This window comes from Coffea arabica, chromosome 3e (genome assembly GCF_036785885.1).
Source record: "Coffea arabica cultivar ET-39 chromosome 3e, Coffea Arabica ET-39 HiFi, whole genome shotgun sequence".
NCBI lineage: Eukaryota > Viridiplantae > Streptophyta > Magnoliopsida > Gentianales > Rubiaceae > Coffea > Coffea arabica.
The window spans coordinates 5,904,683-5,928,659 of NC_092315.1; the positions used below are offsets into that span (position 1 = coordinate 5,904,683).

Below are 23,977 nucleotides of genomic sequence, written 5' to 3' on the forward strand. Positions count from 1 at the left end.
GGCAGTTTAGTATGCAAAATATTGGATTTCTGCTCATAATTAGTATTTGTGTTAATTACAGGCAATTAGTGTTGAAAGTGACAAAAGGGAGGCAAAATCCAGAAGACTCTTGCTTCTAAGGCGTGCCCACGCCAGACAACACAGAGCTGCGTGAAAAAACCGGATCGCGGGCCCAATCCCTGGAACAACCATTCTGATTGGAAGATACCTTTTTACCATGCGTGAGATCATGCGTGAGATCAGGAAACCTTAAAAACAAGAAGTCTTTTGGCAACAAACAAATAAGAAAGTAAGAAAAAGGAATCCTTTTGGGAAACACAGGAGAATTGAAAACCAATTGGAATTGGAAAGCAAGTGCTGCGAAGACCTTTAAGTAGCAGAGGAAATAGAATTCGAAGAGGACTTTTGGCAACAATCCAATGAGGGAAATAAGGAAACAATCCTTGTGGGAAACAAATTCCAATTCAACAAGCAAAGGGAAGCGGCAGCAACACTATAAATAAAAAGGCAGCAATAGACTAGGGGATCTTCTGTCTTGGACTTGTCTCTTTGTTCTTTTTCTTCTTTTTTCTTTGGAACGCAAGTAGAAAATAGCAGCCGACATCTTTTACTACTTCCTCAATCAACAAAAACTCCATGAAAACTCTGAATTGCTTGAAGATTATGCGGCAAGGCTAGTTCTTTTATCTAGTTGAGGAATAAATCAAGGACCGGGGCACCATAACTGTGAGATCGTTTTAATTGTTTATTTCTAATTTATATGTTCATGGGTATTTAATTATTCTCTATTTTTTTCCTGAGTTATTATTGTTTAGATTTATTGGATAATTAGGCCTGTTATTCGATTGTCTAAATAATTGATAGCCAATTAGGATGTTGGCGCGTCGCCTTTAAGCATCTTGATTAGTGGCAAACGAGACAATTTCACCGCCTCGCAAGCGGTCTAATTGGATCGTGGGAATAATTAATCTAACCTAAATAAACCCGCATGTGTGTTTGTCATCTAGAATTGGGTCTTTCTAATTGCTAATGCTGTGACTACATTAAATCCTGTGAGCGTTTCTGGGGTTGTCTAGTCACAAGAGGGTAGTTTATGAGCGTCTCTTGACTACCATAAAATTAAGGAAAGATTGGTGGTTAGGCGCGTCGCTTGACCACTATAACCAGTTTATTCGTGAGTATATGAATTGTTCCTTGTATCTGTGATCAGTTGTGTGCTTGGGTGCCAAGATTAATTCCTTGACTAGGTTGTTTTAATTAATTGTTATTTGTGTAGTTTGGATCCTGCTATCTTACTCAACTTTAAACTTCAGTTTTTATCCCTTTTTAATTAGTTGGTACTACTGCTAAAAATTCCCCCCCATTTTCCTGTGTGATTTGCCTACCTGTTCCCTGAGGAGACGACCCTATTCACCACTATACTCATTCAGTTTTGGTAGTAGGTCTAATATAAATTTTATTTTTGGTGGTCTGACACCCACCAAATGGCAACGCCACAGCTGCCTCATGGACCATAGTGAGTATCTATAGTGAGTGTTACTAGTAAATGCAAATGATGAAGATGAGAACCCAATAAAGCACGAAAGGTTAAGCGCACAAGATTTTAAGCAAACTGCAAAGAAAGAGTTAAAGAATGAACCTTTAGCATTCATCTGGCAAAAAAAATCCTTGGCATACTGATAAGAGTTTATTTTACGTATTTTTAAGTGCATTTTATTAGTTAATTTTGAGTTGATTATTTAGTTTTATAATTAAAATAAAGAGATTTTTGGTAAAATTATATATTTTTGGTAAAAGTGGAAAATAGTGCATTTCTATTGATTTTAATAGTAAAAACTTCATTTTTATGCAGGAATGATGAATCAATCACCAAAGGAGGCCAATTGAAGTGAAAAATAGAGATTTGGTGATGAATTTAAGTGGTGAAAAGAAGAATGAAGTGAAAAACGTTCAAGTGAGAAAATGCAATACAAGTCAGTTTTGACACTCTTCAGTATTTTGACCATATCTGGAGTTACACTTATCGGATTGAGGTGATCTTTATACCATTTTAAAGCTAAGAAAGAGACCTACAATTCGTATGAAGACATCGAAATCCAGTTCTGCCATCTTCATGGACAAAAAGCTGGAATACAGAAGCTGCACCCTGTGGTCGGAATCTGAAACAGAGGTTTGAACAGGTGACAGTATTTCGATCATATCTCAGGCTACAAAGCTCCGATTTGGATGATTCTTGAAGCATTGGAAAGCTAACTCAAAGGTCTACAACTTTTTTGTTTTGCACAAAAACCAGTTCGGCCTGCATCATGGAGAAAATCGCAGTTGAAGTAAGGCCAAAGTAAAAACGCGAGTGCACAAAACGTGGGTTTTAGCCGCGTTTTGTGTAAGCGCGTTTTGTAGCCGAAAATCTGCAATTTGCTCAGCCATTTTCTCTTGTGTTCATACCACTTTCCAGCTATAAGATGCAAGGGAATTCGGTGCACATGCTTCAGAAGACAAAAGGGCAAGAAAAGGGGCTTATTTTCAAGTCAAAAATATTGGTTTTTGACTATGCTAACAAAGTGCAGATTTGGGAATCAAAGGTTAGACTTTGACTTGGAAAAATGAAGCCTTTGAGTAGTTTTTATGCTGAGACATTGAGGGAGGTCAAAAACCAGATTGAGAACCATTCGTAGTTTAGCTTCTTACAGAAAAAACATATTCTCTCTACCTAGGAATAGCAAGAAAAATTGGGATTTCATCTTGTAATCATCTAAGTTCAAGACAAAGGAGATTTTTGGAAGGCTTCACCATATCTTGGCTAAGACTTTCTTTACTCTTTTTGTATTTGTAATTCATGATGATTTACATTAATGAAGTTATGAGTGTTTTATCATTCATGAGTAGCTAATTTCCTTTATCTAGGGGGTAGATGAAGCTTATGGCCAAATGATATGAAGTGATTGTGATTTATGCTTGTTATATCTTGTATTAACTTATCTACTTGTGTATGCTTGATTACTTGTTATTGTTTGATCACCAATAACAGGTTTATAGTTGTTTTTATTCATTAAGAAATGGTAAAAATAATGGAATGACACAAGTAGAACTTGAGTTGTATATTCATGAGAATAGAAATACATTCAAGTGGATGAAATCTGCATTTCATGTGAGAATAAGAACAGATTTAGTATTTACCAAGAGATTAGGAAAAACTAATCTGTTTTAACCCATTATTATCATGAGAATGTGATTTTGGTATTTCTGGAAATGAATCCTTGGTTAAACAAGAGCAGTAACAAGTGTTGAATTAATTCATTTTAGATCTTTTGAGTCATAAGTGGAATCTACATCCCTAGATCTTAATATTTAGTGAATTCTAGTCCTTTTGTGAAATTGCATTTATCTAGTTAAGAATTTTTGTAGTTGAATTACATTCTGAATTTTCTGCTCAAATTTATTGTGAGTCTAAATAATAGAGTAAATTAGTATCTAATAATTGTTTTAATTGCTCCTCGTGGGATCGACCCGATACACATCTTGTACTACAATTGCGACCTGTATACTTGCAGTCCAACGGGTGTAAAATCGGAATTAAACTTGCACTTAAAGTAAAAACCCGTCACATACTATTGTAAATAATAGAAGTTAGACACCGTTAGATCGAAATTCTACCAATATTAGTGTACTGAAAACATATAATACTGCAGGATCTAATTGTTACTCCTGTGGCTTAAAGAAGAAAACAGAGAAAAGACTCGGTTGATTTTCAAACAAAACAAACCCATTAAAGTGCACTTCATTAATTGCTTGTTAATTGTGGTTCCTGAAATCTTATTTAATTGAGAAATTTCTAATTTTGTGATGAATTTTAAAAAAATTCTACAAAAGAGGTGATTTTGGTAATGAATTCCGTCCGGGGGTCTTCGCATTCGTAGAGCTCGCATTTCACGAATGCGAGATTAGAATAGAGCTCGCATTCGCGAAATGCGAGCTCTACTTATTGAGCTCATATTCCGCAAATGCGAGCTCTAATTTAATTTTTTTTACTAGCTCCCCCAGAGCTCTCTAGCAGCCTCTATATTCGTAAAAAAAGAAAGGAGCTCCTGGGTCAGAGAATGAATTCCACTTCCCTGATTAGCACCAATCGTCATGAACTGGAAAGGCTAGCTCAGAAGATGGCTAGGCCCCTGTTAGCACCAAAAGCGTTAGGGGCCCGCACTGGAGGCATCAGAGACTTCAATGTTTGTTTTCTTGAACTGCAAATCTTCCAAAAAGAAAAAAAAATTACACTTGACTCTATTTCTTTCAGAAATAGCGGGCAGGCAAAGCAAAGAAACGAAGTTGACTCTCATGAATGGATGTCCGAGCTAGAGAATTTTTTCCAGAAAATAGTAAGAGCTAAATGCGAGCTCCTAAATGTTTTTTGTTTAAATTTTGCAAATATTTAAAATTTTGCAAATAGCTCGCATTTGATAAATTTGTCCTCCAAAAATTGTATTTAACTTTTTTGTTAGATTTCGCATTTATAAGTATGACTTTCAGAAAATTAAATTCAAACTTGTTAGGAAAAAAATTTAAAATGAAATTTACGAAATTTAAAATGAAATTCAAACTTAATATAATTTACTATACATGCATAATTCTTTTATAATAAAAAAAATTGGTAATTGTACGGTTGAAAATACGTTATTTTATTATAATACATTTAAATATGAGAAAAAGTACACATGCATAGTTCTATTTGTTACTTTTCATTATTATTATTATTATTTTTTTGCTTGCAGGTGCTTATTGTAGCAGGAACTAGTACCACATCAAGGGCGTTGAGCTGGGTTATCTCCCTGCTACTGAACCATAGGCACGTTTTGCAAAAAGCCCAGGAAGAGATTGACTCTTTTGTTGGTAAAGAGAGATGGGAAGAAGAATCTGATATCAAGAATTTAGTCTACCTACAGGCCATTGTCAAAGAGACAATGCGACTACATCCACCAGCACCTGTACCTATGCCACGCCAAGCCTGAGCTCGCATTTCCGGAATGCGAAGACCCCTATTTGCAGAACACACTTCAAGAACCGCCCTCGTTGTAGAATTCTTTTTTTTTTCCATCATAAACTAAGAATTCACCCTATTTAATTAGCCACTGCTTCCACATTGGATAGAATGCTACGTAAAGCATAAAGACTAAGGGTCCGTTTGTTTCGGGTGAAAATGTTTTCCAGGAAAATATTTTCCTAATTTCCCGTGATTGGTTGCACAAAAGTTACTGAAAACATTTTCCTATGTAAAATATTTTCACTCATCTTATGGAAAACAACTTGTAAGGTCCCGGTGCAACCCAATGAGTACAAACAAATTCACAATGATGCACAAAGATATATCAAATTTAAGCACAATAAAGAAAACTTAATTAAAGAGAAAAGATAAGAAATGCAAACCAAATATCAAACCAATAGCTTCTTCAATTGATGGCGATGCTAACCAAGATGTACAAGTGAAGGCTCACTCCTTCCTCACCCCAAACACTCTTTGGTTGAGCCAAGGAGTTTTACAACTATTCTAGTTAACCCTCAACAACCTACACTTGAAAGATCACTCACCCAATTAAGAACTATTTTATACAAATGAGGCAACCTTCACCAAGGTTTTACCACTCCGAGTGATAGGTTCACCTTCACCAAGGTTTTACTCCTCCTAGAGAGTAACCTTCACTTGAGCAACCTCACAACCCAACTTTCCCAACCCCTTATACAACCAACAAAGAATCTTTCTACTCAAAAATCTCACTTGTAAGCTTGTATTTTGTGTTGGCAAAAGTCTCATGTCTTCTTGTGCTTTGGGGTGTTTATAGAAGGTGAGAAATGGCTCCAAAAGGCTCTCCAACGGTCAAATATTAAATGCTGTCAAAACTAGCCGTTGGCCTGTCGGACGTCCGAACCACCTGTCAGACGTCCGAACCCTGCGTCCAAACCACCTGTCGGACGTCCGAACCCTGCGTCCGAACGTCGTCCAGAGAGTTATCAAATCTTCGTGGAATTTCTCGGACGTCCGATGCGATTGATGTGCGTCCGAGGCGTGCGTCCGATCCTTCCGGACGTCCGATGCTTCCTCACGAGCGTCCGACAGAGTTTCCTTCTTGATGTTTTTCGTCCTTTCGGACGTCCGATCCTGACTTCTTGAACGTCCGACAGCTTCAGTAAACTTTGCCTTTCAATTGCACTTATTCATGGAATCAAACAACTTCAAAACTGAAAGTATATCTTGAAGAAATATTAGTATCATCCATTTGTTTTGTAAACATCAAAAGATAGGGATCAAGATCAACATTCTCCCCCTTTTTGATGATGACAAAACAATGGATGGAAGGAAGGAAAAAGATTGAGCATATGAGCATAGACTCCCCCTCACTCATTGCAACCAAACTTATAATTTCAGAATAACTCCCCCTAACACATAGCATCCATTTCTCCCCCTTTTTGTCATCATACAAATTCAGTAGTATTCAAAATATCAGCGAAAACTCATATCAAAGTATCAGAAATATAAAAAAAAAAACAAAACAAATGGATGGAAGGAAGGAAAAAGATTGAGCATATGAGCATAGACTCCCCCTCACTCATTGCAACCAAACTTATAATTTCAAAATAACTCCCCCTAACACATAGCATCCATTTCTCCCCCTTTTTGTCATCATACAAATTCAGTAGTATTCAAAATATCAGCGAAAACTCATATCAAAGTATCAGAAATATCAAAAAAAAATTGTGAACAAGAATCACTGCAATGATTAATAAAATCTCCTATTTGTTAAAGTTAGCATCATGTTTAACTATCCACATGCATTTCATGCCTCTTCTCATATTTTTTCTCACATAACAATCACTTTTCATGTGACCTTTTTGACAACAAAAATTACACATAACCAAAGAGTTATCTACATGAACAGGTTTAATAAATCTTACTTGTCTTCTCCTATGGATAGCAAATTCGTTGGAATTAGAATTCAACCTATTCTTTTGAAAACAGACTTGTTTCTTGTGTTTAAGCAATTCATTTAGACCATCCATTCTTCTTTTCAAATCACCTTGTTCCTTTTTGAACAAATCACAAAGTTTTGTTTTTCTATCAAGTTCAAAATGTAAAGCAGTCTCACTCTTTTTGAAGTAATCATTTTCAGCTTTCAACTTTTTATTTTGTTGAAAAAGATTTGCATTATCTCGAAGCAAAAAACCAATTTTCTGTTTTAACCCCTTGTTTCTAGCATAGGACTGTTTCAAACTATCATGCAATTTTATAATGAAAGATTCAATATCATCATCAGTTTTTTCATCACTTTCAACTTGAGAGTTATAAGATGTTACCTCATCATCTCCAATGGCCATTAGTGTCATTTGGGCCAACTCTTCTTTTTCTCTTTTTGAATTGCATTCATCCCATGTAATTTTGCAATCTCCTCTTGAACTTCTCTTGTTGAAGATCTTCTTGAAATATTTGATGTGAGGAGTTATATCATTGTCCACTTCCATGTTTTCATTACCCATGAAGGATGGGTTATCCCCCACTTGAGATGCTTTAAAAGCTATGCCTCTCTTATACATTCTTGCATTTTCTTCCTCTTGCGCTTTGAATTTCAGCTTTAATTCATAAGAGATTAGGGAATTCACAAGAGATTCAATGGACATAAAATTTAAATCCTTTGCCTCTTCTATAGCATTTATTTTGTTTTCCCATTCTTTTGGCAAGGCATTCAAAATCTTTCTATTTTTCTCACCCAAAGAATATTCTTTTCCAAGCAATTTAAGATCTTGAATAATGTCACAAAATCTAGTACACATCTTATCAACATTTTCAAGAGGATGCATTTTGAAAAATTCATATTGAGAAAAAAGCAAAGATTTCTTTTGTTCTTTAATATCTTGGTTACCTTCATGAAATTCACACAATTTATCCCAAATATCTTTAGCTGATTTACAACCTTTAATCCTACTAGATTCATTTACATCTAATGCATTGTACAATATATACATGGCCTTGGCATTCAAAGAAAGGTATCTCTTGTCTTTTTCATTCAATTCTTGTCTAGTCTTTAATCTACTCAAATTAGTGGTAGAGTCGACTATTCTAACTTCATAAGGACCATCTTCTACCACATACCATAATTCAATATAAACGGATTGTAAGAAAATCATCATTCTTTGTTTCCACATGCTAAAATGAGAACCATTAAACATATGTGGTCTATCAATAGATTGCCCTTCTAAAAAAGAAACATTTATGGTTGCCATGATCTTTACTCTAAACGGTTAAGCTTAATCTCTAGGAGACCAAGCTCCGATACCAATTGTAAGGTCCCGATGCAACCCAATGAGTACAAACAAATTCACAATGATGCACAAAGATATATCAAATTTAAGCACAATAAAGAAAACTTAATTAAAGAGAAAAAATAAGAAATGCAAACCAAATATCAAACCAATAGCCTCTTCAATTGATGGCGATGCTAACCAAGATGTACAAGTGAAGACTCACTCCTTCCTCACCCCAAACACTCTTTGGTTGAGCCAAGGAGTTTTACAACTATTCTAGTTAACCCTCAACAACCTACACTTGAAAGATCACTCACCCAATTAAGAACTATTTTATACAAATGAGGCAACCTTCACCAAGGTTTTACCACTCCGAGTGATAGGTTCACCTTCACCAAGGTTTTACTCCTCCTAGAGAGTAACCTTCACTTGAGCAACCTCACAACCCAACTTTTCCAACCCCTTATACAACCAACAAAGAATCTTTCTATTCAAAAATCTCACTTGTAAGCTTGTATTTTGTGTTGGCAAAAGTCTCATGTCTTCTTGTGCTTTGGGGTGTTTATAGAAGGTGAGAAATGGCTCCAAAAGGCTCTCCAACGGTCAAATATTAAATGCTGTCAAAACTAGCCGTTGGCCTGTCGGACGTCCGAACCACCTGTCGGACGTCCGAACCCTGCGTCCGAACGTCGTCCAGAGAGTTATCAAATCTTCGTGGAATTTCTCGGACGTCCGATGCGATTGATGTGCGTCCGAGGCGTGCGTCCGATGCTTGCTCACGAGCGTCCGACAGAGTTTCCTTCTTGATGTTCTTCGTCCTTTCGGACGTCCGATCCTGACTTCTTGAACGTCCGACAGCTTCAGCAAACTTTGCCTTTCAATTGCACTTGTTCATGGAATCAAACAACTTCAAAACTGAAAGTATATCTTGAAGAAATATTAGTATCATCCATTTGTTTTGTAAACATCAAAAGATAGGGATCAAGATCAACACAACTTCCCTTCCAAACTTACTGAAGTAGTTTTCCGAAATGCATGCATCCCGCCTGTAATATGTTCCAAACTTACTGAAAACATCTTATAGTATGTTCTTTTTTTTTAGTGTAAACAGGAGGACTCGAATCCAAAACCTCTTCCTTACACTCCCTCCCCCGTACCACCTAACCCAACCCAACCCTCCCCCTAGTATATTCAAAAAAAAAAAAAATCTCATCCTGCTCATCCTATGCTAGTAATTAATTATGTATAATAGAGACATTCTTTTCTAGAGAAACTTTCAGCAGTGAGAGTGCAAGATATATGTCACAATAAGCATTGCATGTGATTGATATTTGACACTAAATGGCCAGCAATTTGTTTATTGCTTAAGGAGATATTTTTTATTCATATATACATTTCTCCAAGATTTTTTAAAGTTAAACAATGAGATAAATTTTCTTATTTTGCATGAGAAGAAGTATGTAGTTATAATGTGTAGAAAGTAAAGATAGAGATAAAAGTGAAAATATTTCAAAAGTTAAACAAACACCAGAAAAATGAAGTAAGAAAATATTTTCAATAAGCTAACCAAACACCTGAAAATGATGAAAGGGAAATGATTTTCATGGAAAATTACTTCCACGGAAAATATTTTCCAAAGGAAAACATTTTACTTCCAACCAAACAGACCCTAAATGAAAAAAAGAAACAGTACAATAGGTAAATCTTTCATGCTTGCTAGTACCAAAATTAAGTACTTGCGCAAATTTTAAGTAGTTTCTTAGCTGCAAATGAGAAGGTTTTATCTAAGAAATTTTGTCTCCAATGTTCTGACCTTTGTCATGCTCTCACTTCGCGAAGCAAAGCATATGCTAAGGAATGAAGGGCTGAGACGTGTGAACTTGTTTAAAGAATTAAAGGGCTTAAACGTTGGCTGTTCTCTTCTCTTTTCTTCATTGGACTCAGTCGCTCACTATTTTCTCTCTACAAACGAAAAATTTCCAGCCATATTAAATTTATTGGAGAAGAACAGCTATGAACTTATATATCAAAATTCGTGAAAATTAAAATGTTTAAGAGTTTATACGTCTTCTATGAATGAATACCTTCAAGTACAGATTATCTTCTGCTGAGTACATTAATAAGTTCAAAGTAATTTTTTGTACAAGTGTGGAGGAAAATAAAGTGTTTTTGTATATTGTAATATTGGAGAAAAGAACAAAGTGGGTAGACTATTAATTACTAAAAAAAAAAGTCATTTTTCAACTATTTAAATTTGTATACCAAAAGCAGAAAAAAAAACTTTTATTCTTCATCGCGACCATAAGATAACAGCCAATGTTTCAATAATGCCACTCTTAAATTTTCTTTTAATACGATTTACTACATTTTTCTACGTAAAATTAGACATATGCCACTAGATTAATATATCCAAATGGTGACAACATGGACTACGTAAGTGCACCATAATAGTATAAAGTGGTCTGACCAATAAAAATAACAATAATAGTATAAAGTGGACTGCCTATGAGCTTCCCATCCCAAAGGATATAATTTCCAGCGGCTTTCGCCAGCTTTTTTTCTGTGTTTCTGATCAAGATCGCTACACCTTAGACTCTCCTCTTGTCCAGGTAAATTTTTCTAGTATTTCTCTGCTGTGAAATATATTGGAAATCTGACTAGCGATCGAGTTGAAAAAAAGGAAATGTGGAAAAGAGAAAAAGAGTGCCCATAAAAGCAAAAAATTGTAGTGAACCTCTGTCTCAACATCAGAAAACTGAACACTCTTTTCAGGGATTGACATATTTCAAACTCCCCATTGTTCCAACTTTGAAGTGCTTGATGTGGGAGCCAACAAGAAAGTTTCACCAAAACCTTAACACGAAAACAAAGATACAGCGAAATTTGAGGGGAAAATAATTTAATCTCCTAGAAAAGGGAGGAAAAGCAAAATTCAAATGCTTACCCATAAAAAGAAAAAACAAATCAAGCAATTACAAAAATAAGGGGAAAAAGAAAAAAAAAAAAAAGAAAGTTACCTGCCATGCCATTATATTATGGCCTTTTACAGATGAATTTATTTTTGTAAACTTTTCTGCATGAAGATTAAGATGTAGTTCAAAAAGTCAAAACCCCAAAGTCGATGAGTGAAAACCAAAAAAATAAAATCTGGTTGCTGGAGGGTGAAGAGCAAAAACAAAAGGAAACCTATCTCTTATAGCTTCATCAATGACTATCACTGACAATATGATGATCATCAATGTATTGTGCATGCCTGTTCGTATTTGTGTGATTTGTGACAAGAAGTTAAAATAATTATAGCTGAATTCTTTGGTTGCCAAGAGTTTATTCTATATAGCTATATTGGTATTTGAGAAAAATGAAAAATGGCTAAAAATATTTTCAAAACAAAATTGCATAGCCGCTTCTGTAAATCTCTTGACTCGTTCCTCCTCCTTCACCCAGACGAATCCGTTTATGCGTTCCCCCTTCCTAATATTCTCTTCCTCCCTTTTTGGTAAAATAATCAAACTAAACTCCTTCTTTGTGGTCATCCACCAATATGTGCTTATGGATGAATTAATATCGGAGGAAATCTAGAAGGCTTCACCAAAATATAAATTTTAGAAAGGCATGTTCAATATTAGTATACGAAATCACTTCTTATGTGTCCAACAAAAGTCAGTATATATCAGTTCGTCTAATATTTATATGGATGAAGTAGGTAAAAAGTATTCGTCTATTAATTTGATGAAATGCTCATTTGAATGTGCTCTTTTATGTCATTTAAGTAAATTTTTTCAGTTAACTCATTAATTGGTTGTTCTCCTTTGTGTGACTTTATTATGGTTTTTTAATTTTCAGTTTTAATATGCTTTTTCTTTCTTTCTTTTCTATTAATGATGGGTGCAACTAATGAATGATAGTGCTACCAAACTACCAACAGACCCCAAAAGCTTTGGAATATAACAGTCGCCACCCTTTGACTTTGCATTCATATAACACACAACCCCTTCCCGTTAGTGTACAAACGGTTGTTAATCCAATCACTTAAAAGAATAGTATGAAAATCCAGTATAGCCCTTCCAGATATACCATATCTAATTCCTATTTAATGTAATTCCTTTTTAACAATTTTATAGTACTATGTATTAAACCATAATAAAAAGCAAAATCTTCTAGAAAGAAAGGAAAGATCATAATGAAATACACCACTAGCCACCCTTAGAGAATAGATTTAAAATAGAGATATCTAGCCACCTACAAAGAACAGATGTAGAAATAGAGACATAGAGTGACGATGACAAAAAGTTTAGGTTGGATTTGTCAAGACTGTAATAATTGAGACGAGGAAGAAATCAATTTGTTCAGGAAACAAGTTGTTGCACTCTCAATATAAACACCATCACCATAAAATTAAAAACACAATTTCACGAATTCTCATTAAATCCGGATTTGAATAAGAGGATCTGGTTTGCCTGCTACAATCAATTCATATTCACTCTATCAATACTCATGTTGTGGGCATACATAGTCAAGCACTATATATTCTTCTAGAGTTTAAAAACAAAAAGGGAAGAGAAGATAAATCCGATGGTGGTGGTCTTGTGGGTTAGAATGGCAAGGAAGAATAAGACTGGGAGAAGTGTTCATAATTAACAATGGATTTTGCAAATTAGATAAGATTAGGTATTTACATGAGTAGAGAATAGGTAATTCATGGTTAGAGGGGATGAATGGTAGAGCAGTCATGGTGGATTTCTTTTGGTGAAGCTGTCATGGACTTATGGTGTCAGTTTTGGTGGTGTGGTGGTCTAGGCATAATTGGTTTTCTTTAGCCATTTTATTTTTAAACCTTGGCCACTTATTTATTCTTTTATTTTGCCTTATTTTTCTTTTTTGTGTTTAATAATGTGTAAAGTTTTGGGAGGGTAGTTACGTCCACACAAGAATAAGTTTAACACCATTTAGCCTCTATTAAGTCAAATGGGGTGACTGTTGTTTTCAGAAGTTTAAGGGGTACAATGGTAGTTTGGTTAAACCATGAGGGGTGTAGATGTAATTATCCCTATACATGAATGGTGTATTTCTAGGATATCATTATGGATTATTTTTTGCTTGAATGACATTTGATGAATCTATTGAGAAGGACAACGATGGGATTTGGTTTATGCCAATCCCAATTCACATCCTTAGCAGAATCCGTGGCTTTATGCAGACCACGAAGATTAGGCGGCTAACTTGGACAGATATGATTAATCCATCCTCAAAATCTAAAGCTGCCATGTATATCCTTCGTCCTAGTCCATTTCAAATCACCATCTTTGCCAAAGCTTAGAAATTCTTACTGCTAAATCTTCACAACAAAATTTATTTGTTCATGGGTTTGACACCATTTTCTTGTAATTGCTTTTCTAGTATGGGAGGAATAAAAATTTAAAAAACGAAAAAGTTGTTAGGGAATTAGAATCCAAAATCTCTACGTTTTCGGGTCCCAGCCTTGAATTTGACACCATTTACTTGTCCTAAACGATAAGCAAAATTACGGTGCCTCAGAAACATGAATCTACATCGCACTGTGTCCATAAATGAGTTTTTCAACCCATTATATTAGTTTGCTGTGAATTTCCATGGATCTTATTTCTTGTGAACATCCAGAACTAAATGCTATCTGATTTCTTCCAAATGGTCTCTCATTTTTTTTCCCATCTCGGTTTGATTTGCATTCCATGAACAGATGCATCCCATTTGCTTCTAAACAATCATTATTGATTAACTTGACCTTGACGAATCAAATGCCTTCTATATATAAAAGTATGCATAATAGAAATCAGAATACTAATCTATGATAATTGCATAATTCTTTAAAAATTCATCATTTTATTTTGACCAATTGGATGAAGAAAAGAACCTTTGATTTCAATCCAGAATGTAATGCATGATATATTTTCATTCCTCATTATAGAAGCTGCTTTTATCCATCAGCCACCGTTTTGAACTTATCATTCATATAATTCGTTTCAAGGTGTTATTTCAAGCATTAGGTCAAACCCCCCCCCCCCCCCCCCCCCCCCCCTTTCCCCCCCAAAAAAAAAGAACAAAGAAAGTAATTGGAAACAGCTCAGGTAAATATAGGAAAGGTAGCTTGCGATACACTTCTAAGAAAAAAATGAAAGAAACTGGATCTTGATGGAATTGTGTTTAAAAGGACACTTGGTTACTCAAAAAACGAGCCCCATTTATAATGCCTAATTAATTCAACATGAAATGATATTCAACAAAAGCAAACAGAAATGATATTCCATTAAAAGCTTAAGCAACGAATTAAAAGAACCTGAAGAGTAGGGCAATTGCGATTGCTAGAGGAAATATCGTCGGTGCAAGGGGCTAAATGTACTGTAGAAATATAAATCAAGCTTTGGGCTATTTATTTATATTTCCATGTGGCATTAAGGGATTGGCTAGTATTATTGTTGGCTGTTGGAGTGGTCACATGGGATTGAATCCCTTATTAGAAATAGAAGTCAGCCACTAAGGAGGAGTAGTAGCCTCCGATGCTTTTTGTATGGTGTAGCACTGTAGCCAATAGAGTCTCGTTTGATTAATAAAAAATTTTCCTTTGAATCAATATCGTTTTTCCTTTGATTGTTCTTATGGGTTTATGATTTATTATCGATTTGGGTCCATCATATACTACTTAGATTTGAAAGTTCTTTACTTGGAACAGTCAAGTACTAATCTTCTTCTCCTTTCTTGTTAATTATTCCTAGCTTAATTCCATAGAGACTACGAATATATGTAGCTTGTATTCTGGTTTGGTCATTTTTGTTTAAGTTTGACTGTAAAAGTACAGCTTTACGTTTGGACTTGTTCGTAATCAATAACAAAAAAACTCTTGTTAATTTTAAAGCTATTTTTCATTTAAAAATTATGCACAGATATCTGGTTTACCACATGCAGGAAGTTCATTACAGTTGGATGCTTAATGTTGGGTTGGCTAGGTTCTCAAACAATAGCAGGCAGGCACACCCGAGGATTAACAGCAAGAGGCGTCCCCTCTCCCTCCACCATCCCCTTCCTCAAGACCCCTCCTTGTAACAGAATAAGATTTCAAAAAAAAAAAAAAACTAATTAGAACGTGGAGAACTATACATATCGATCATCAAGATTAATTTTTCAAAATCACTTCTTTATCAATGAAAAAGAAAAGGCATATGTTGGTTAATGGTGAATATAAGAGGTTGGTGAGATGGTGATATCTGGTCCTCAACTCTTCCAGCCTCCCCTCTGACAACTCAAAGGAACGTCCCCATGAAGATTTAAATGCTCATCAACTCTCCCAACATCCCCACCGACAACTCAAAGGAACGTCCCCTTGAAGATTTTAATGCTCATCAACTCTCTCACTCTCTCAACCTCTCGCCTGATGCTCAAGAAAAAGAATATGTTGGTGAATGGCGAAGATTTAAAAGTAGACGTTGACTTCCAATGGGACTTTAAAAATAGTTTAGGGACTAACAAATAATAAACTTGAAGTACTATTGTGAGGCTTTAAATTAGTTTCAAGGATCAAATATATAAACTGCTTTAAAAAATAACAGAGAGCTAAGGCGAACTTTGTTTGAGAGAGGATGTTGCAAGGTGTAGTTGACTTGAAATATGTCAACACAAATGACCAAGTTGCAAACATATTTTTTTTTTTTTAAACAAACCTTTTTTATTCATCAACAACCAGAACACAACGCCAAGGAACCATCCAGATCCCTACATCCTAAGAGAAAAACGAAAACTACAGAAATTCACAAAGACTACGAGTTTAACTCCTTCCAAGTTAATAAAATTTCAAGAGACTACGAGGAAAATCAGTGCTGATGGGAAGTGTTAAAAGTGATCACTAACTTATGACAATCCGATGGGCCACATTCATTTATGAATTTGTGTTTATTAGTGAGTTTGTTTCTTTCTTTAGAATAGTAGTAGTTTGTTAGGAGAATTGGCAGAGGTAAATTTTTGCAATTTGGACGTGGGAACTGTTTTACTGCTAAGTCACGTTTGAATCTAAAGCCAACTTAGACGAGGATTTTTAGGAATCTAGCATTTAATGTGACGAGGACAATTGCTTATGCTTGTCCGGTCCGGTTCTGAAAACATTGCTTATTAGTATAAATAGAGGTTCATTTCCTCCGTTAAAATGCACCAGAGTTCAGGAGAAGATAATAAATAAATGAACTCAGTAGTTGTGTGAGTCTTTGAGCAAACATCTCAAGAGTGATGCTCTGATAAAATTAGAATAGATATTCTCGATAATGAAATTAATTTGATAGTGTCTAGTATAAATTTATTTTGTGAGTACCTTCTACATTAGTGGATTTAATCTAATAATTAAGTGTAATAAGATTGTTCACTTGCCCTTCTGCATTAGTGGATTTAATCTAATAATTTATAAACCACCACAATCCAACAGGTGCAACGGCCAACATGTGCTGACATTCTCTTGCGTTGGAAACAGGTTAGTATACATACATACATATATACATGTACATATACATATATGTTTATTTTGTATCTACTATAAGTTCATTTTGTGAGTGATATTATTATAAACACTTTTAAGTGTAATAAGATTGTTCACTTACCTTCTACATTAATTAGTGGATTTAATCTAATAATTTATAAACCACCACAGTCCAACAAGTGCAACGGCCAACATGTGCTGACATTCTCTTGCATTGGTAACACACACATATATGTATGTGTGTGTGTATATACACACACATACACATACACATATGTATCTGTATCTGTATACATACAGACATGTACACCTGTAATCATCATCTGCTTTCTTGTTTATTTAAGAGCCTAAATCTTAGTTGCATGCAGATAGATATATTTGTTTACATAGATTTAATTTGTTAGCTTAATGAGACATGTTCTATTTTTATGCAAGGTTCTGAAACCTAGGCCGTTCATTGATCCAGAAAAATGAATAGGTCAAGGTTCATTGGTTGAACCATTGAATTATCCATTATTAATCCGTGATGTCATTAATACATCATAATTATTATTAATAAATATTAAACATCTAAAAACAAACAAATATTTGTATAAACTTAGGTCATATTGTTAAAAATAATCACTTCGATTCTCATTCTATTCTTCTAAGTAGTATTATTTGTTTGAGACTAAAAAATAGCCTTTATAAGCTAAAGATTAAAATAATATTATTTCACATATTTTTAAGTTTCCTAAATTATATGAATACTACTTTATATGATGAAAATTAAAAGTTTAAAAGGCATTAACAAATAAATGAAATGAATTCAAGATTAAAAAAACTAAGATAATTGTATATGTTATAAATCTTAGACAAGAGTTAATATATAATTATGGAGAAGAGCGAGAAATAAGTAGAATAAGGCAATAATTGTTATTGTCTAATTAATTGGAGATAATTACGCATGGATAATTGGTAAGATATTAAATTTAGAATGTCATTAATGACATCAGTTGACCAAATTCAAAATTATTGACTTAATTAAGATTGGACATTGAATCGGTCGGTTTCACAAAATCGTTCTGGTTCAATGGTTCAATGGTTGAACCGTTTGGTTAAATTGATTTAATGTAAAATTTATACTAACTGAATTTTGAAGCAAACTTAAATTGAAAAACAGGCCAATTGACGGTTCAATCTGTTCGACCGGCTGGTTCGAGCTAAGGTTTTAAATGTTGTGTCTACAGTAAAAAGTAAAGCTTTCCCCTTGCCCTTATCATTTGTATACAAATCTATATAGCCAAACGAGCCAACAACTGGCGGAGCTACCATGCCAAAGGAAATTTTCAATTTTCTATGTAAAATTTTTTGAGAAATTTTAATTTCATCCCATTAATTTTCATCAGGATTATATATAATTTTCCGAGTTAATGATGTACAAAAAGGTTTAAGCCTCTACTTTGTTAAAGTCAACTCATGAAGTTGGCATTACGCGGGAATCATCTTCGGTATACATACATTACTTGTGCAAGTACGTATATTCTTACATCTTTTTCTCCAACTTCGGTGAGCTCTATCTTCATTCTTCGGGATTCCTAACAACAAAACTAGCATTGTATGTTTGGGCTTCCCACATGGGAGTCCTTTCTGAAAACAAAAAATTGTTCATCATTCATGTTTCATCCATCTTTTAAACAGGAAGTATAGAAACACAGAACGGTAAGTTACTGATAATTTCTGAATTTCATAAACTTTTCTTCTTTGTCTTTAGTTTGCACAAGACCTACCCAAAAAAGTTTGCATAAGAGATAGAAAATCCAACATTTGTGTCCTCATTATGATTCTTAGCATCAGGAACATTTTTCCAGCTGATAGTGTACATTCTTGGTAACTACAATTTGACAAAATTTTCCACACTGTTAAAGTACGGACTACACAGGCTCAAACTAAATTTCTAAGCATTAATAGATTCCATGTATATGCTCGCAATTACCTTCTTGTCTAGCTAAGTGTTGATCATCTGACGTCGACTGCGCTTCAGAGCTTTCATCTATATCTTGTAAATTAACTTTGGTATATGAATAAGATTTTCCTTTTCTTCATCTTTGACTGCTTCTATATTCAATATGGTTTGGAGCCAAATTTTAGGCTTGGCTTATCATTCAGAGAATTTTAATCTACTGTCTGATCAAAAGGCATGTTCTGGTGCAAGTTAACTGTACCCAAGAAACAACAAAATGTCATTAGTCACTGACAAGGTATTTTAAAAAAAAAATAAAAATTTTAGGGACGGTTATCTAGCTCGGACCTTAAGATTCACTCCAATAGGAATCAACCTTGACGGTTAAATTAGCTGATCCTTCCTTTTTAAAAAAAAAAAAAAAAAAAAACTTTTTTTATGGCGCAAGTGAAAGGATTCAAACCTAAGACCTTTTACTCACACTTCCCCTCCCAACCCATACCTTCCCCAATTGGCTGATTCTCTTGATGTTTTATCGCGCGCAGCAATTTTTCCTCTTTTTTATATGTACTCAACAAGAGATGTCTAGAATTGATCAAAAGCTTTCTGACCTACTGGATACATCGGAGAAGCCATCGATCTTCAAAATCCATGGTCAACTACGAAGTGCAAAAGAAGAGGCATACGAACCACTAGTGGTTTCCATCGGACCTTATCACCACGGTAAGCCTAAACTGGAAGAGATGGAGAAGCATAAGGTAAGGTACTTCAATGAGCTTCTTCGTCGTACAGGTGAGAGTGCTGAGAAATACATCATAGCTTTGACTAATCGTCAAGATCAAGCTCGAAGGTGTTACGCAGAAGAAATCAGTCTTAGTGATGATGCTTTTGTCGACATGCTATGCCTTGATGGCTGCTTTGTCATCGAGTTCTTGAGGAAAAGGAGACTTCCAGAATTGCGCTTGCAGAATGACCCCCTTTTTCAGATGCTTTGGCTACGCTATGCCACTAAGAATGACCTTATATTATTTGAGAATCAGTTGCCCTTTTTTGTCCTGCTTCAGCTGTTTGACATGACCAAGTCGCCAGGAGAAGAAGAGAACCTTATTGACCTAGCTATTCATCTCTGTCTGGTTGGGAACTTGCCCAATCCAGGTCTAAATTCTCATTCTGAAATCTTCGAACCTTATAATGCGGTTCATCTTCTTGGCCTCGTGCACAAAATTCTGTCTGCCTCATTTTCTGAAACACTTTCCTCAACCATGAATTCCAATCGTAGAGACTCATCTCTGACCATAAAATCAGCTGGTGAGCTCCGACAAAGTGGAATCAAGTTCAAGAAGGCAGAGGATAGTAAATCCTTGTTCCGTATCACTTTCGAAAATGGTGTACTTAAAATCCCTCCTTTAGTTGTGGAAGATCGTACAGAACCCTTCTGCAGAAACCTGATTGCATATGAAGAGTATATGTCTAATCCAACTGAGACATGGAGGTGTATAAGTGATTACATAATCTTCATAGATTTTCTCATAAATTCCCCATCCGATGTTGAAACGCTTCGCAGACATGATATCATCGTGAATTGGTTAGGTAGTGATGAAGCACTCTCTACAATGTTTAACAAGCTAAGCAAACACGTCCATGTTGGCGGGAGATTCTGTTACAACAAAATTTTTGATGATGTGGACGAGTACTCCCGCAAGCGCTGGCATATTTGGAGGGCGCACCTAGTGAGGAAATATTTTAATAACCCGTGGTCTTTCATTGCGTTTCTGGCTGCATGTGCCTTGCTTCTCCTAACAAGTGTGCAGGCCATATTTTCCATCCTACAGTATACGAAACAGAAGTAAGCTAGTTGTGTGATTTGTCAGTCATTGTACTTAAATACGAATAAAGTCATTGTACTTGTAACAAATTCTTGATCTGTATGATGTAAAAGGACTCTCGTGTCTTGTATATTTTCTTAATACATACATAATTTTCTATATCTGTATATGTATTTGTGTCTGTGTATGACCATAGTGGGGGTACTAATCTTAATTTTTACTTAATTTATGTATTGTAGTTATTGTAGTTGGAGAGTACTACTAAATGCAAAGGATGAAGATGAGAACCCAATAAAGCTGGAAAGGTCAAGCGCGCAAGATTTTAAGCAAACTACAAAGAAAGAGTTAAAGAATGAACCTTTAGCATTCATCTGGCAAAAAAGGAAACAGTACAATTAGTAAATCTGTCATGCTTGCTAGTACCAAAATTAAGTACTTACGCAAATTTTAAGTAGTTCTTAGGTGCAAATGAGAAGGCTTTTATCTAAGAAATTTTGTCTCCAATGTTCTGACATTTCTCATGCTGTCACTTCGCGAAGCAAAGCATATGCTAAGGAATATATGTGAACTTGTTTCTAAAGAATTAAAGGGCTTAAACGTTGGCTGTTCTCTTCTCTTTTCTTCATTGGGCTCAGTCGCTCACTATTTTCTCTCTACAAAGGAAAAATTTCCAGCCATATTAAATTTATTGGAAAAGAATAGCTATGAGCTCATATCTCAAAATTCTTGAAAATTAAAATGTTTAAGAATTTATAGATCTTATCTGAATGTTTAAGAATTTTTCAACTATTTAAATTTGTATACCAAAACCAGAAAAAAAAAAAAAAAAAAGCTTTTTATTCTTCATCGTCCATAAGATAACAGCCAATGTTTCCATGACGCCACTTAAATTTTCTTTTTGTACGATTTACTACATTTTTCTACGTAAAATTAGACATATGCCACTAGATTAATATATCCAAATGGTGACAACATGCACTACGTAATATAAAGTGGTCTTACCAATAAAAATAACAATAATAGTATAAAGTGGACTGCCTATGAGCTTCCCATCCCAAAGGACTAAAAGCTTGATATAATTGCCACCTGCCTTTTTTCTCTATTTCTGATCAAGATCGCTACACCTTAGACTCTCCTCTTGTCCAGGTAAATTTTTCGAGTATTTCTCTGCTGTGAAATATATTGGAAATCTGACTAGCGAACTAGTTGAAAAAAAATTTCTCCTTTGAATTGAGTCATATTACCTCATATTGTCCTACCTATAACTGAGTTTTATATCTAACTTGGTATATAACCATGTTTCACCATTCCATACTAATAAAAGTTGTACTGACTGAGAGTGTTGTTGATATATTCTTTCTTCTGTATGCATCCAAGATTCCTACTGCTAATAAACCCCTTAGGTCTTTTTGAAGCATTTCATCTATTTCTCAGAAAATATGTCTGATACGTACTTTTTGTTTAGTAGCCTTTGCTTGTCTTTTGATTCCATTTACATTTCCTCTTTTATCTTCTAGGATAATTGCATATATTTGGCTAAACTTGTACAATTTCTAACTAGATCAATTGAGTGAGATAGGAAGACAAATGCCTAAACAAGACAATAGAATAGCCAGGATTGTGTATCCTTCCCAGCGATAAGGGCTGGTGACATTGATTTGTTTTCAGCCCTTACCTAACTTTCCATGATGACTAGCTTCAAACGATAAAAACCTTTAAAAGTCAGAATCAGCACCCGCAAATCAGTATAAACCTGGTTCAAGGAGTTGCCAATCAACTTAATTAGACTGATTTTGTTAATCTTTCCGTGCAGCATTTTATTCTCCAAAGAGGGTGCCCGGAGAAATGCTAAAATTTATTTCTACTGGTCTCGATCGAAAGCTTTCTCAGATATCAGAAACATCAAATGAGAAATGTATATTCAGAGTCCGTGACGGGCTACGGAGGCACAACCCTCAGGCATACGAACCAGAAATTGTTGCTATTGGACCTTATCATCATGCTAAAAGTAAATTACCAAAAATGGAAAAGCATAAGCTGTGGTATTTGCATCAGCTTCTTCTTCAAAGGGGCGAGTCAAGTGTGGAAAGATACATAGTAGCCTCGTCACAGCTTGAAGAGCGCACTCGAAAGTGTTATGCAGAAGAAATCAGTCCAAGTAATGACGAATTTGTGGAAATGATGTGCCTAGATGGCTGCTTCCTCATCGATACTTTTAACGAAATCCTACCAGTGTGAATTGCGGAATGATGAGGATTCCATCTTCCAGATGGGATGGCTTAAAATATCAGTACACAGAGACCTATTATTATTCGAAATCAGCGCTGCCCCTATTTCTCCCGGTTCAGTTGTTTGGCATGACTAAGTTTCCAGACAGGGAAGAGAACCCTAGTGATCTTGCAATTCTCTATTTTACCAATGATTTTTTTCCGCATTGTGATGGTCTTCAGTTCTGTTCAAGAATTTCTGATGGTGAGGCCATTCATCTTCTTGATCTCATGCACAAAAGCTGGTGTTATTCATTTGCTGCAACACTTCCTGAAATCAAGGATTTATATGATAATCCCCCATTTGAGTTCATAAAATCCACCTTGGGGCTACAACTAAGAGTAATTAAGTTTGAGAAGGCTGAGAAAAGTATATCATGGCTCCGCATTACGTTCAAAAATGGGGTAATAAAAATCCCTCCTTTTCCTGTTGGAGATGTTACAGAAACTTTCTTCAGAAATTTAGTGGCATACGAAGAATACATTCTTACCGACTATGAGGATTACAGATGTGTAACTGATTGTGTAACATTCATGGACTTCCTAATTGATTCTGACGGGGATGTTGAAAAGCATCGCCACAGATGGATTGTAAGAAATTGGATAGGTGATGATGCAGCTGTCTCTACCATGTTTAGCAAACTTGCCTAGGATGTGCTACTCTCAGATAGCTTCTGCTACCTGAGACTTTTTAAGACAGTTAACAAGCAGTCTAGCTGGCAACCAAATATCTGGAAGGCGCACCTGATGAAGAATTATCTCAAGACCCAGTGGTCCATTATTTCCATTCTGGCTGCCACTTTGTTGCTTCTCCTAAACTCTGTACAGACCAATTTTTCATCCTGCAACACTACAAGAAAGAAAAATAGACATTTGAAGGTTGTTTGTTCTTCTTTCGCTGGGCTTCTTTTTCCTCTTCTTGTAACCTGTCCCAGAAACTTAATTTTCATTAATGCAAACAAAGTCCATTAGCCAGTTGCTTGTGCTCTTATGAGGGAAAACGCTTATGCTGGCCTACAAGCCAACCTTTATCTGTGTGTAATATGACTATGTATTTTATCCAAGACATAAATTTTTCAATATTTTATGCGGTTCTTCTGATTCAGAATCAGTTGCACATGATGTTTTGTTCAAAGCTTTCTTTAGTACAAACTGTGCCAAG

At 35.2% G+C, this 23,977-nt stretch overlaps 2 protein-coding genes across 2 annotated transcripts; both read left to right on the plus strand.

The window, feature by feature from the left end:
* Nucleotides 1–18,917: 18,917 nt before the first annotated feature.
* Nucleotides 18,918–20,763, plus strand: LOC140038927 (UPF0481 protein At3g47200-like). The gene has a single exon (XM_072084576.1). It carries the CDS (start codon nucleotides 19,250–19,252, stop codon nucleotides 20,570–20,572), a length of 1,323 nt encoding a protein of 440 aa, XP_071940677.1. The 5' UTR covers nucleotides 18,918–19,249; the 3' UTR covers nucleotides 20,573–20,763.
* Nucleotides 20,764–22,797: 2,034 nt separating this feature from the next.
* LOC113737959 (uncharacterized) lies at nucleotides 22,798–23,466 on the plus strand. The gene has a single exon (XM_027265090.1). The coding sequence runs from the start codon at nucleotides 22,798–22,800 to the stop codon at nucleotides 23,464–23,466; it is 669 nt and encodes a 222-aa protein (XP_027120891.1).
* Nucleotides 23,467–23,977: the final 511 nt, after the last annotated feature.

Coding starts and splice junctions, on each gene's coding strand:
- LOC140038927 (XM_072084576.1), top strand. CDS start 19,250: ATGTTTTATCGCGCGCAGCAATTTTTCCTCTTTTTTATATGTACTCAA.
- LOC113737959 (XM_027265090.1), top strand. CDS start 22,798: ATGAGGATTCCATCTTCCAGATGGGATGGCTTAAAATATCAGTACACA.